General features: G+C 35.6%; 2 protein-coding genes across 4 annotated transcripts in view; both read left to right on the top strand.

Annotated features, from left to right (window-relative positions):
• LOC111433549 (ABC transporter C family member 2) overlaps window positions 1-9133 on the top strand; it is a 23854-nt gene extending 14721 nt beyond the window's left edge. For all 3 annotated transcript variants that reach the window (XM_023070617.1, XM_023070619.1, XM_023070618.1), the window contains exons 17-28: window positions 211-351; window positions 1510-1713; window positions 2343-2441; window positions 2529-2681; window positions 3601-3989; window positions 4968-5148; window positions 5360-5683; window positions 6342-7098; window positions 7330-7451; window positions 7822-8067; window positions 8165-8597; window positions 8774-9133. In XM_023070617.1, the coding sequence (XP_022926385.1) occupies window positions 211-351; window positions 1510-1713; window positions 2343-2441; window positions 2529-2681; window positions 3601-3989; window positions 4968-5148; window positions 5360-5683; window positions 6342-7098; window positions 7330-7451; window positions 7822-8067; window positions 8165-8597; window positions 8774-8871 (3147 nt within the window). In that variant the 3' untranslated portion in view covers window positions 8872-9133. The remainder of the gene's footprint in view (window positions 1-210; window positions 352-1509; window positions 1714-2342; window positions 2442-2528; window positions 2682-3600; window positions 3990-4967; window positions 5149-5359; window positions 5684-6341; window positions 7099-7329; window positions 7452-7821; window positions 8068-8164; window positions 8598-8773) is intronic.
• Window positions 9134-10523: 1390 nt separating this feature from the next.
• Window positions 10524-11686, top strand: part of LOC111433759 (FACT complex subunit SPT16-like) — a 5832-nt gene continuing 4669 nt past the window's right edge. Inside the window, exon 1 of the mRNA XM_023070951.1 lies at window positions 10524-10827. The gene's annotated coding sequence lies outside the window, so the exon portion shown is untranslated. The remainder of the gene's footprint in view (window positions 10828-11686) is intronic.

Below are 11686 nucleotides of genomic sequence, written 5' to 3'. Positions count from 1 at the left end.
GGGGGGGGGGGGGGGGGGGGGGGGGGGGGGGGGGGGGGGGGGGGGGGGGGGGGGGGGGGGGGGGGGGGGGGGGGGGGGGGGGGGGGGGGGGGCGTGGAGTGGGGAGAAGATACATTTATGAGATATTGGTAGGCTATGAAAATGCCATTATAGTTATTGAGGTTAAGGTTTTATTTCTACTGTGTTACTTAAGATGCTATTAATTGGCAGGTGGTAAATGCCAATGTATCTTTAAAGCGTATGGAGGAGCTACTTCTGGCCGAGGAGAAGATTCTGCTTCCAAATCCACCTATAAATCCACAACTTCCAGCCATCTCTATCGAGAATGGATACTTTTCTTGGGATTCAAAGGTGCCTTCTCTCTTCAATAAAGATGTTGTTTCGCTGTATTTTGATTCATGTATGTGAGCAGGCATACAAAAATAGAAGGTTATTTAGATGCATGTTCATTGTTATCTCAGGAAATGATGCTTCATTGTTCTTGTTATCTTGCGATTGGCTTGTGTTGCAGAGGAAGAATAGTTACAAGATTGCCTTTTAAGTGCTTATAAGAGGGCAATAATATGAACTTTTCTTTACAGTGGAAAATATATATATTTTGTTCCTTTATCCACAAACTCCAAAGAATTTCTCAGCTTTATAGCCTTTCTTTCCCCTTGTAAGAAGCACAGTGGAAAAGATTTTTCTGAGTGAGTACTTTGAATTCCTCAGGCTACACATATTGAAATGACACGCACCCAAGGATTCCTCCCCTGGCTCTTTTATTGACATTTGAAAAAGATAGGATCTAGATTTCAACTTCCTTTCAGCACAAAAAGCACCCAAGTCTTCTTGAACTCATTAATTCCTTTACTGGGCGTGGGTTGTTTGGTATGTAATAATGAGGGGAGGGAAAATGAAGCCCCTTAAATCTGGTATAATAACTAATATATGATTATTTTGCTCAATATAATTCTTTAATCTTACTTCTATCTATTTTTAATGAGAATTTGTTAAGACTTAAATTTACTATAAAATAATTTATTACAAAAAGTCCTATTAATATGTTTTTGAATTCTTGTTGCGCCATTGGTTTAGGTAACAGCAAGTTATTGTGTTTTCACATTTTGATAGAAAGCGGAAATTTTCAATTTTAATAATTACATCTACAAGCACAAAACAGTAATTTATTAATTCTTTCGTAGTTGAAGTCCCGCTGCTGTGAATGCTATATATTTAATTTAGGCAGCAGATCACAACTGCTTACATATCCGAACATTATGCTGTATAATCTATCTCAGTCGAGCTAATAACTTGGCACATTTGAACTTTGCTCACAAAATGTCTTTGCCCCAAATGGTTTATTTATTTATTTTTTATTTTTGTCTCTAGATGCATTTTCTTTACACATTGCTTGCCCATATTGAAGTGTAATTTTCTCCCGTGCTTACCAACGTCAAGAGCTCTCTGCTATTTATATTGCTTCTCAATGGTTTCGTTTTTCATTTGGTCATTTATTTATCTTTCCAGGCTGAGAAACCTACATTGTCAAACATCAATTTGGACATACCTGTTGGTAGCTTAGTTGCAGTTGTTGGAAGTACTGGAGAGGGAAAGACATCGCTAGTATCAGCCATGCTTGGAGAACTTCCAGCCATTGCAGCAGATAGTAGTGTTATTATTCGGGGAAGTGTTGCTTATGTTCCACAAATAGCATGGATTTTTAATGCAACGGTGAGTTGGAATAAATTGCAACAGAAAAGAGAGAAGATAAAATTTCTTTTGCTCAGATTAATGTGTGATTTAAGTTTTTACTTTTCTTGGAAATATTTAAGCATTTAGTATTATTTAGCTCAATGTTCTTAAAGCTGTTACTAGACATTTTGCTGATACGTGGTTTAAGGTGTCTTTCTACTGTACTACCTTCTTTTCAGAATCTGTTGACCAACCTATTCAAAGATTATTTTCCATTTTTAGTCTTATGAGATGGGGTTGATAGTTTTAACATATAACTTCTCTTAAAATAGAATTTAATGTTATTATTTCAAACTATAATCATTTCATTGCTTAATTTAATTTCTTATATTAAAAAGGATAAAAGGATACAACTTGACTATTTTAGACCGAGGAACTTTATGTTCATCATCTGTTATTTTTTATCAATAGTTAAAAAAAAAATGAAAGAATACAATGACGTACAAAAAAGAGAGTCCACTAAAGAGGGAGGCAAACTAAAAGAAAGTCCTCCAATCAAGTAAAATTAGACATGGCGGATAATTTTACAGAACAAACTTTGCTACTGAAGCCTAAAGAAAACATATTATTAACTTTTTATATTTATGGAGCTCAAATTTTATTTGCAGGTGCGTGATAATATTTTATTTGGTTCTGGTTTCGAGTCTGCTAGATACGAGAAGGCAATAGATATAACTGCTTTACAGCATGACCTTGACTTATTGCCGGTAAGTATTTCAGTATGGCTTTATATCAACATTGGTCCGTGATGATTATAAATCCTGCAGTGAGCTTCTTTCTTTGTTTGTTGTTAGGGTGGTGATCTTACTGAAATTGGGGAAAGAGGAGTGAATATTAGTGGGGGTCAAAAGCAAAGAGTTTCCTTGGCCAGGGCAGTTTACTCCAATTCAGATGTGTACATTTTTGATGACCCCTTGAGTGCTCTTGATGCTCACGTGGCTAGAGAGGTAAACAGACCATTAGGATTTTATTCTTCTTGTTTTTTGATTTTGTAAATATTTGTATATGTGAGTGTGTAGCCTCCCATATGTTGTAAATTATGGCTTTTGACATATTGCTAGATTTATAACCCATAAAGTATATGGTAAGTTGACGTCTGCTTTTTTTTTTTCCCCTCAATTTGCACTAGTATAATTCATGCACTTTTGTGGTTTTTTTACTTGAGTATGATTTCTATGTCATTTTAATTTAACTAGAAGCAATACTTGTATCAAGAGAGTTTTCTTTGGCTTTTAAGTCCACTCTTGTGAGGGCTATTGTGAGGGCTAGTGTTAGAGTGTTGATATAATTAAATTTACCATAACCCATCAACTTAAGCTTTTAGGTGGATTGGTGATTTTTGGTGATTTAAGATGGTATTAGAGGAGGAAGTCTTGAGTTTCAACTCTAGTAATGTCATTTACTACCCAATTACTATTGATTTTCATTCGTTGGGTCTTCTACCATTTCTCAAGTGAGGGAGTGTTGGAGTGTTGATATAATCTAATTGACCATAACCCATCAGCTTAAACTTTTGGGTTGATGGGTGAGTTTACACTTTTTAACAATTTAATAATTTGAAGAGCTATTCACAATTCGATCCCCATCTCTAGGTCTAATGCATGGACATTTTGCTCAGGGTCATCCTGTAACTTGTTACCCTATTACTGTTAGTTGTCGTCAGCAAATCATTGTTATTGGTAGCAGCATTGGTATACTTTTCTGTCACGTTTTCCCTATTTAAAAGGATGTTAGGCTAAGCTCTGGAGGTTATTATCTGCATTCAGGTTTCTTTTTACGATCATTTACGTTCAAGAGAGTTTTGACTGTAGTTTCTTGTTTGAATTTTCTTGTACTATTCTTATGCGATCACTCAACCATTGACAGGTTTTTGAAAAATGCATAAGGGGAGAATTAAGGGGGAAAACGAGAGTTCTTGTGACCAACCAACTGCATTTTCTCTCCCAAGTCGACAGAATTATCCTTGTTCATGAAGGTGTGGTGAAGGAGGAAGGAACATACGAAGAACTTTATGAAAATGGAAAGTTGTTTCAAAAGTTAATGGAAAGTGCTGGTAAATTGGAAGAAAATACCGAGGAAAAGGAAGATGGTGAAACCAGTGATAATAACAAATCATCAGAACTTGCTGTCAATGGAACGATTAATGATCACGCGAAGGATGCTAGTCCTTCGAAAAAACGTAAAGAACAAAAATCTGTTCTTATCAAGCAAGAAGAAAGAGAAACAGGTGTAGTCAGTTGGAAAGTTTTAGCGAGGTAAGAATTCTTGACCGTGAATCTCATTATCCAGTTTTTTTTTCCCCCTTTAATTTTACTAAATTACATATTTTCCAATTCATAAATCTTAGCAGGCGTGAGTATGCACCTTAAAAGATCTTGTAAAACCTGTTGTATGGAAGGACTATTAACTGACAAAGATAACTTATTGCTGATAATGCAGCTACTACTTAAGAGTTCAAATTGATTGAAGAAAAAACAATGATAACATGCTCTGATAAGAACTTCAGTACGTGAAATATCTACCCGAAATTCAATAAGCTCTCATTACTGGTGTGATGGATTGAAATTTTGAAATACCAAACAAGGCAGAGATTTCATTAGGAAAAAAAAAAAAAAAAAAAAAAAAGAGAGAGAGAGACACCAACTGGGTTGAAATAGCCTAAGGGACTACACGTCCATTTTCTAAAAAGAGGGGCTCCACAATCAAATCTAAACCAATAGAAAAGATCAAATAGTTACAAAAGCTTGTGTTTAGCATCCAATTAGAGGCTGTGAATCATGCAGGTTCTTGAAAATTGAGAGTTATTATTAAAACGGTTCACAGCTTAAAGTTTGTTTTCTGGCAGCCTGAGAAAAGGGAAGCTTTAACTCTTAATCCGTAGTTTTAGCAGGCTGTGAATCTTTTTATGGAAAGGCAGTTTTCTGGTGGAGCCAACCAGCTGATGATGTTAGTTTCAATTGAAATTTTGAGGATTTTTTTTTTTTTTTTTTATTTGAATCGGAGATCATTTTGAGAAAGAAGTGAATCAAAATAGACCAAGGGTGAATTCTGTTTGGTTAGTGATTCTTGAGATCGTTTCTCTAATTCTTGGTCAGTTATAGTAAGAAGAAATGTGTTTATCATTCTATGCTTTCTCCTGCTTTAATTCTACACATTTTACTTGAGACGATTGATGTTAACGGAAACCCTGCAATTTTGTCATCATCCAACTGTTTTCTTTTAAATTCTTGCAGATACAAGAATGCATTAGGAGGCCTATGGGTGATTCTTATACTTCTTCTATGCTATGTTCTATCAGAAACTCTTCGAGTTTCTAGTAGCTTATGGTTAAGCAGTTGGACTGACCAAAGCAATATGGGATCAAGTGAAACTTTGTTCTACAACATGATATATGCAAGTCTATCGTTGGCTCAGGTACGAGCATAATCAACTAATTTGTGCATGTTGTAAATCTTTGTCAGTCTTTTTTTTTATTGCAGATGAGCTTTGACTGCTTTTCCTTTCGTTTTTCCCCTCAATGTATGCAAATTAATAAACTGCTGTTTCTAACACATAATAGTCGAGGCTCTAACTTAAAAGTAACAGTAGTTTTTTCTCAATTTGTACCTTAAACTTTTGATGTCAGGTATTTGTGACACTGATAAATTCTTATTGGCTGATCATATCGAGCCTGTATGCTGCCAGACGGTTGCACGACCAAATGCTTTCTTCTATTTTAAGAGCTCCAATGGTGTTCTTCAACACCAATCCTCTTGGGAGGATCATCAATCGGTTTGCAAAAGATCTTGGGGACATTGATAGGAATGTTGCCCCTTTTGTCAACATGTTTCTAGGGCAAATTGCACAGCTTCTTTCTACCTTCGTCTTGATAGGGGTTGTGAGCACTTTATCGTTGTGGGCAATCCTTCCACTCCTGTTATTGTTTTATGCCGCCTATTTATATTATCAGGTAATTGGAAATGCATCTTCTACATTTACTTTTGGTAATTGTAATTAATATCATTGTTTAATCATATCCAATTATACATCTGACTTCTCTGATTTATATCTTTCATTGAAACTTTTCTCTACTTCTAATTTTGAGTTGCATCCAATTTCTACCTCCCAACTAAAAGTCTATTTCAATCCAAAATTGTGTCTTTACTAAAATCTCATCCTAAAATGGGTTAGGCTGAGTTGGTTGGGATCTCATATTTTGCTTGGCTTGTCCAGTAGGTGGGTTATGCTTACATATGTTTAATAAAAGATGTATTTATTTGCATTTTGAAAGAAAAATAGTAAAAAGCATTTATGTTTATGTCCCCTATAAAAATATGTTTTTATAGAATTTATAATCAAATGCTAAGGAATAGTAATCAATCAAAATTTACAAACATACCTTATTTAATTTGGTTTATTATTGACATGATTTAAAAAAAAAAAAATCTCATCAGTTTCTATTTATTAGCATTAATCAATTTATATTTGAAGATTTTAATAATTTTTAGCATTGAACAACGTGTACATAATAAGCTTATATTTAAAGCTTTTAATAGTTACAAGCATCGAGTAACACGGGTATATTCAAGGGCTAACCGTTCATTTTTTTGTTTTTTTCTTAAATATAGAGCACGGCCAGGGAAGTAAAGAGGCTAGACTCCATAAGTAGATCTCCTGTTTATGCACAATTTGGGGAAGCTCTAAATGGTCTTCCAACTATTCGTGCATACAAAGCTTATGATAGAATGGCTGATATTAATGGAAAATCCATGGATAATAACATTAGATTTACACTTGTGAACATGAGTGGAAATCGATGGCTTGCAATTCGTCTAGAAACAGTTGGTGGCCTCATGATATGGTTTACGGCAACCTTTGCTGTGATGCAAAATGGCAGGGCAGAAAACCAGAAGGCTTTTGCATCCACCATGGGTCTTCTTCTTAGTTATGCCTTAAATATTACCTCTTTGTTGACTGCTGTACTAAGGCTTGCAAGTTTGGCTGAGAATAGTTTAAATTCTGTAGAGCGTGTTGGAACCTACATAGATTTACCTTCAGAAGCTCCAGCAATTATTGAAAGCAACCGCCCCCCTCCAGGATGGCCTTCTTCTGGACTTATAAAATTTGAGGATGTTGTCTTACGTTATCGACCTGAGCTCCCCCCAGTTTTGCATGGATTATCGTTCACAGTTTTCCCAAGTGACAAGGTTGGCATTGTCGGAAGAACTGGTGCAGGAAAGTCAAGCATGTTAAATGCCTTATTTCGTATTGTTGAACTTGAAAGGGGAAAAATAGTGATAGATGGTTTCGATGTTGCAAAGCTTGGTTTGTTGGATTTGAGGAGAGTTCTAGGGATCATACCACAATCGCCTGTTCTTTTTTCAGGTAAACAATCTATAGTAGCCTCTTAGTCAAGAATATATTATATCTAATTCTCATGCAGACATTTGCTGCCTGCTGGAATGTAGTTTTTCTTTTTTTGCTGTTGTGGTGATACTAACTGAATAGGGGAAGTGAAAAGTACTCTGCTACATTGCTTCATGTTATGGCAGAAAGATGTGCTACCAATTTATGAACACTAAAGAAGATTAAAACGCTCTTTCTTGTTTTGTATAGGAACCGTTAGGTTTAATCTAGATCCATTCAATGAGCACAATGATGCTGATCTTTGGGAAGCTCTAGAGAGAGCACATTTGAAGGAGGCCATAAGGAGGAACACCTTTGGCCTGGATGCTGAGGTATGTCCTAATGAACCTTGTGTGAAATGTATTCGTTTTGTAATGGAATCAATTAAATGAAGATCTGTTAGGAATGACATTTTGAATGATTAAAAATGGTTTTTAATGTTTAAAATACTTTTCTATCAGACAAAGTTTAGGTCATCAGCACTCATTGAACTTTTGGTGCAAAACTTAAAATCGAACTGATGTCTCAGTTATCCATAGTGTTCCCAAAAGATTCCTTATTATTAGGTTCCGTGCCAAGTGACTTCAAAATCGAACTCAAAGTATTTAACTAAACTAGTTGTAAAATGATCGTACAACACTCCTCCCACAAACAGAACTACAGAAGCAACAAAACTAAACTGGTAACTTATTTGGTTTCTAGGTTTCTGAGTCCGGGGAGAATTTTAGCGTTGGACAAAGGCAACTTTTGAGTCTTGCTCGGGCACTTCTTCGAAGATCAAAGATATTAGTTCTTGATGAAGCAACGGCTGCTGTTGATGTTAGAACTGACGCCTTAATCCAGAAAACGATAAGGGAAGAGTTTAAATCATGTACAATGCTCATTATTGCACACAGGTTAAACACCATCATAGACTGTGATCGGATCCTTCTACTCGAAGCTGGTCGGGTATGTTTATGTATTAAAGGTTGTTAAATTATGAAGATGACTCCTTTTATTATGCATTCTCATTTTAATTTCAAGTTTGTTGATTCTGCACTCTTAGGTTTTGGAGTATAACTCTCCCGAGGAACTTTTATCAAATGAAAAAAGCGCTTTTTCAAAGATGGTTCAAAGTACAGGAGCTGCCAATGCCCAATACCTACGCGGCTTAGTACTAGGGGGCGAGGGCGTAGGTGAGAAAAAGCTGGGAATAGAGGACAACCATAAGGTGGAAGGGGAAAGGAGATGGTTGGCTTCCTCGCGGTGGGCTGCAGCTGCCCAATTTGCTTTGGCTGTCAGCCTTGCTTCTTCACAAAATGATCTTCAAAGTTTGGAGGTAGAAGAAGAGAATAGTATCATTAGGAAAACCAAGGATGCAGTAATAATGCTACGCGGAGTGCTGGGAGGAAAGCATGATAGTGAAATTAACGAAAGCTTAAATCGCTACCAAATCTCGACCGATGGATGGTGGTCGTCTCTTTTCAGAATGATTGAAGGTATTTCCAAATCTTCTCATATTATATTATACCCCCCTTAAGTACATAAATTCAAGGATTACAAATGTTCACCTGTGCTGCATACAAATTCAAGAATCTCATGAATCTATCCATCTTCTTTTCCTTTTCCATCTGCCAACTGCCGTTAAAAATTCTCTGTGGTTTTACCTCTCCAGGACTTGCTCTGCTAAGCAGATTGGGTCGAAACAGGCTTCAAAATTCGGAGTACAGCTTTGAAGACACGACGATCGATTGGGATCAAAGCACAATGTAGTATTTAAGTGAAATTATGGTAGGCTAGCTTGAGACCTTCACATCCAATTGTTTGGTTAATGTTGTTTCTTGCATTTACATGGATGTGGAATGGAATGGCTCTAGATTTTGCACTAGGTGTTTCGTTTTTTTTTAAATATTAGTTGGGATGGTAATAATACAACAACTGATACAACATGATTTCCTTCGACTTGAGCTTTCAGTATTATCTGTTATCGCTTCTGTTGATATAGTCTATCATTCATAGAGTCCTTGCTTCTATCGATATAGCCAAGTAGCTAATTTTTCTCCCTACAAATTTTCAAAAGGAGGAAAAGGTAGTAAAAATAATAATTTTGGAAGGATAAAATGATGTTTTTAATACCAAAAAAAAACAAAGGTTAATGGTAGTTTTTTTTTTTTAACTCCCATTTTTAGTTTAGGATTTAAATGGAAAGAGCAAAAAAGAACTTAGCCTTTTTTAAAAAAACGTATTCTAACCATAATTAACAGAGAAAAAAAAATCAATTAATGATTTTTGATAAATATAAAAGTTCCTTATCTTTCTCACCAAAATTCTAAACAAAGTTTTGATACAATATATTTGCTACTCCCGAAAACGAAACGAAATTATATAAATTACGGACAAAGAAAATAAATTGAGAAAAATAAGAAAGAACGTTAATAATTCTCTAAATTGGTAACGGATTTGAATCCTATTTCTTTAATTGCTAATTCTATAAATCGGTAACGGATTTGAATCCTATTTCTTTAATTGTACGGAAGAACGATTATTATTGCAATTGTTATTGTGTTTAGATGAAATCCGTCAATTCAAGAAAGAGATAACATTGAAAAGACGAAAAGATCGACCATACATTTTAGTTAACAATAGTTGATGGAAGGGTAAATAGAAACTTCTCTTTTTTAATTATTATTCTATTTCATCCTCTATTTCACTCTTTAATTTATAACATATAATATAATATGTAATAAGTTGAATTTCTATATGATAAAATTGGGACATTAGAATATAATTCCGTTCTCCGCCCCGTTTAGCTAATATTGAGAAATCTCCTTAGCTTTTTCATTTTTCATTTTTCATTTAAAAAAAAAATCATAATCCGTAAATTAAATCAATAACTAGTTGTACGTATTATAATATTAAGACTGCAACAAAAATAATTCAAACTGAGTAGATATTAACCATTAACCATGAAATAAGAAATAGGATAAAATATATAATTGTACGGACATAAAAAAAATGTACAAGAATAATAATTATAAAACCCAAAACTTTGTATATAATAATTATAAAGCCCAAAACTTTGTATGATTTGGATATTGAAAACATTAATTAGATGAATTTATATAAGTATCTATTAAATTATTATAAAATATTTAATTAAGATAAGGCTAATTTGAAATAATTATGTTGTATATTTAAATTTATATTTATTTATTAGAATTTAGCTAAACTAATAGAAAATATAAAATTCAATTTACGATATTTTATGAAAATAATTAAACTTGTAAATCTGAATTATGGATTAAATTTGAAATAACCTAATTTATCATTTGAACTTTTATAGATTGGGATACATTTGAACTTTATCAATTATTAAAAAAAGAAAACAAAATCAATTATTAATTGAAAAAAAAAATAGAATAGAAAAAAAGAAAAAATCCCCGCCCGCCTACCCGCCCTCGCCTCCCTCCCTGCGTCGCTGCAGCCCTCTTCCATCCTTTCCAATCCCACCACTTTTCTCTGTCGGTCGTCATTTTCATCTGCTATAAACTCTAAATCTACTGCTCCTCATCTTTCGCGCGCTCGTCAATGATCTTACTCTCATCCCTAACAGACACATCTCTCGCTCGCACCGAAGCTTGGATTTATTGAGGGTTTCGGCCACATTTGCCTCTGTTTCAGTTTCCACGACTTGCATGATCTTACATCCCACCAGTACTCCGATATCAGGTGCGCTTTTTCCACTATCACGTAAACCATCTCAATGTTTTGAGCCAAGGCATGTGTATTTGTGTGTTCTTTATTCAGATTGAAGTCTTGGCATCTTGAGAAGTTATCGGTTGTGTCCTTTTCGTGGCTTTAATTAGGTTGAAATATGGCTTATTGTTTTCGTTTTTCATCAAAGAAACGCAACTTTTCGTTGATTTTTTTGAAGTAACGAAGTTATAGCTTCATTAGACAAAATTCAAAATTTCCGCTCTAAAACCAAACCCTAGAACTGGAAAAAAAAAAAGCATTCCAACTCAAGTTAGTATCGGAGGAAGATTAATAACAAATTTTTTTGTCAAAACACACCGATAAGCCGCATTAACGTTGTTTCAAATCTACTCAACCTCTAGGAGTTTGTTCGTCTCCGGATGGTCTTCGATCCCTTTCCATCCAAATACCTCACATAATTGGTTTGACCATATTTATCCATAGCATTTTCGCCTTGTCAATCAACAACTTGCCAGTTTCGTTCCTTTGGTTTTGCAATAAGAGGGATTGGGGGGTTGTGGGCAGTTCAGGCAGTTTGAGGTTATGTTGGCGGGTCAGTGGTACACTATATTACAATAGAAATAATTTATGATCAGAACTGTATGCTTGAGCACGGTCATATGAGTTTTAGTTTTACAGCTAACTGAAGTGTGAATTTGAGATTTTCTTTTTCTCAGCGTTGTTAATTCAGTTTAGTCCCCCCCCCCCCCCCCCCCCCCCCCCCCCCCCCCCCCCCCCCCCCCCCCCCCCCCCCCCCCCCCCCCCCCCCCCCCCCCCCCCCCCCCCCCCCCCCCCCCCCCCCCCCCCCCCCCCCCCCCCCCCCCCCCCCCCC

The sequence above is a fragment of the Cucurbita moschata genome, unplaced genomic scaffold, assembly GCF_002738365.1.
Source record: "Cucurbita moschata cultivar Rifu unplaced genomic scaffold, Cmos_1.0 Cmo_Scf00043, whole genome shotgun sequence".
Taxonomy (NCBI): domain Eukaryota; kingdom Viridiplantae; phylum Streptophyta; class Magnoliopsida; order Cucurbitales; family Cucurbitaceae; genus Cucurbita; species Cucurbita moschata.
This window is presented reverse-complemented; position numbering and strand designations above follow the sequence as displayed.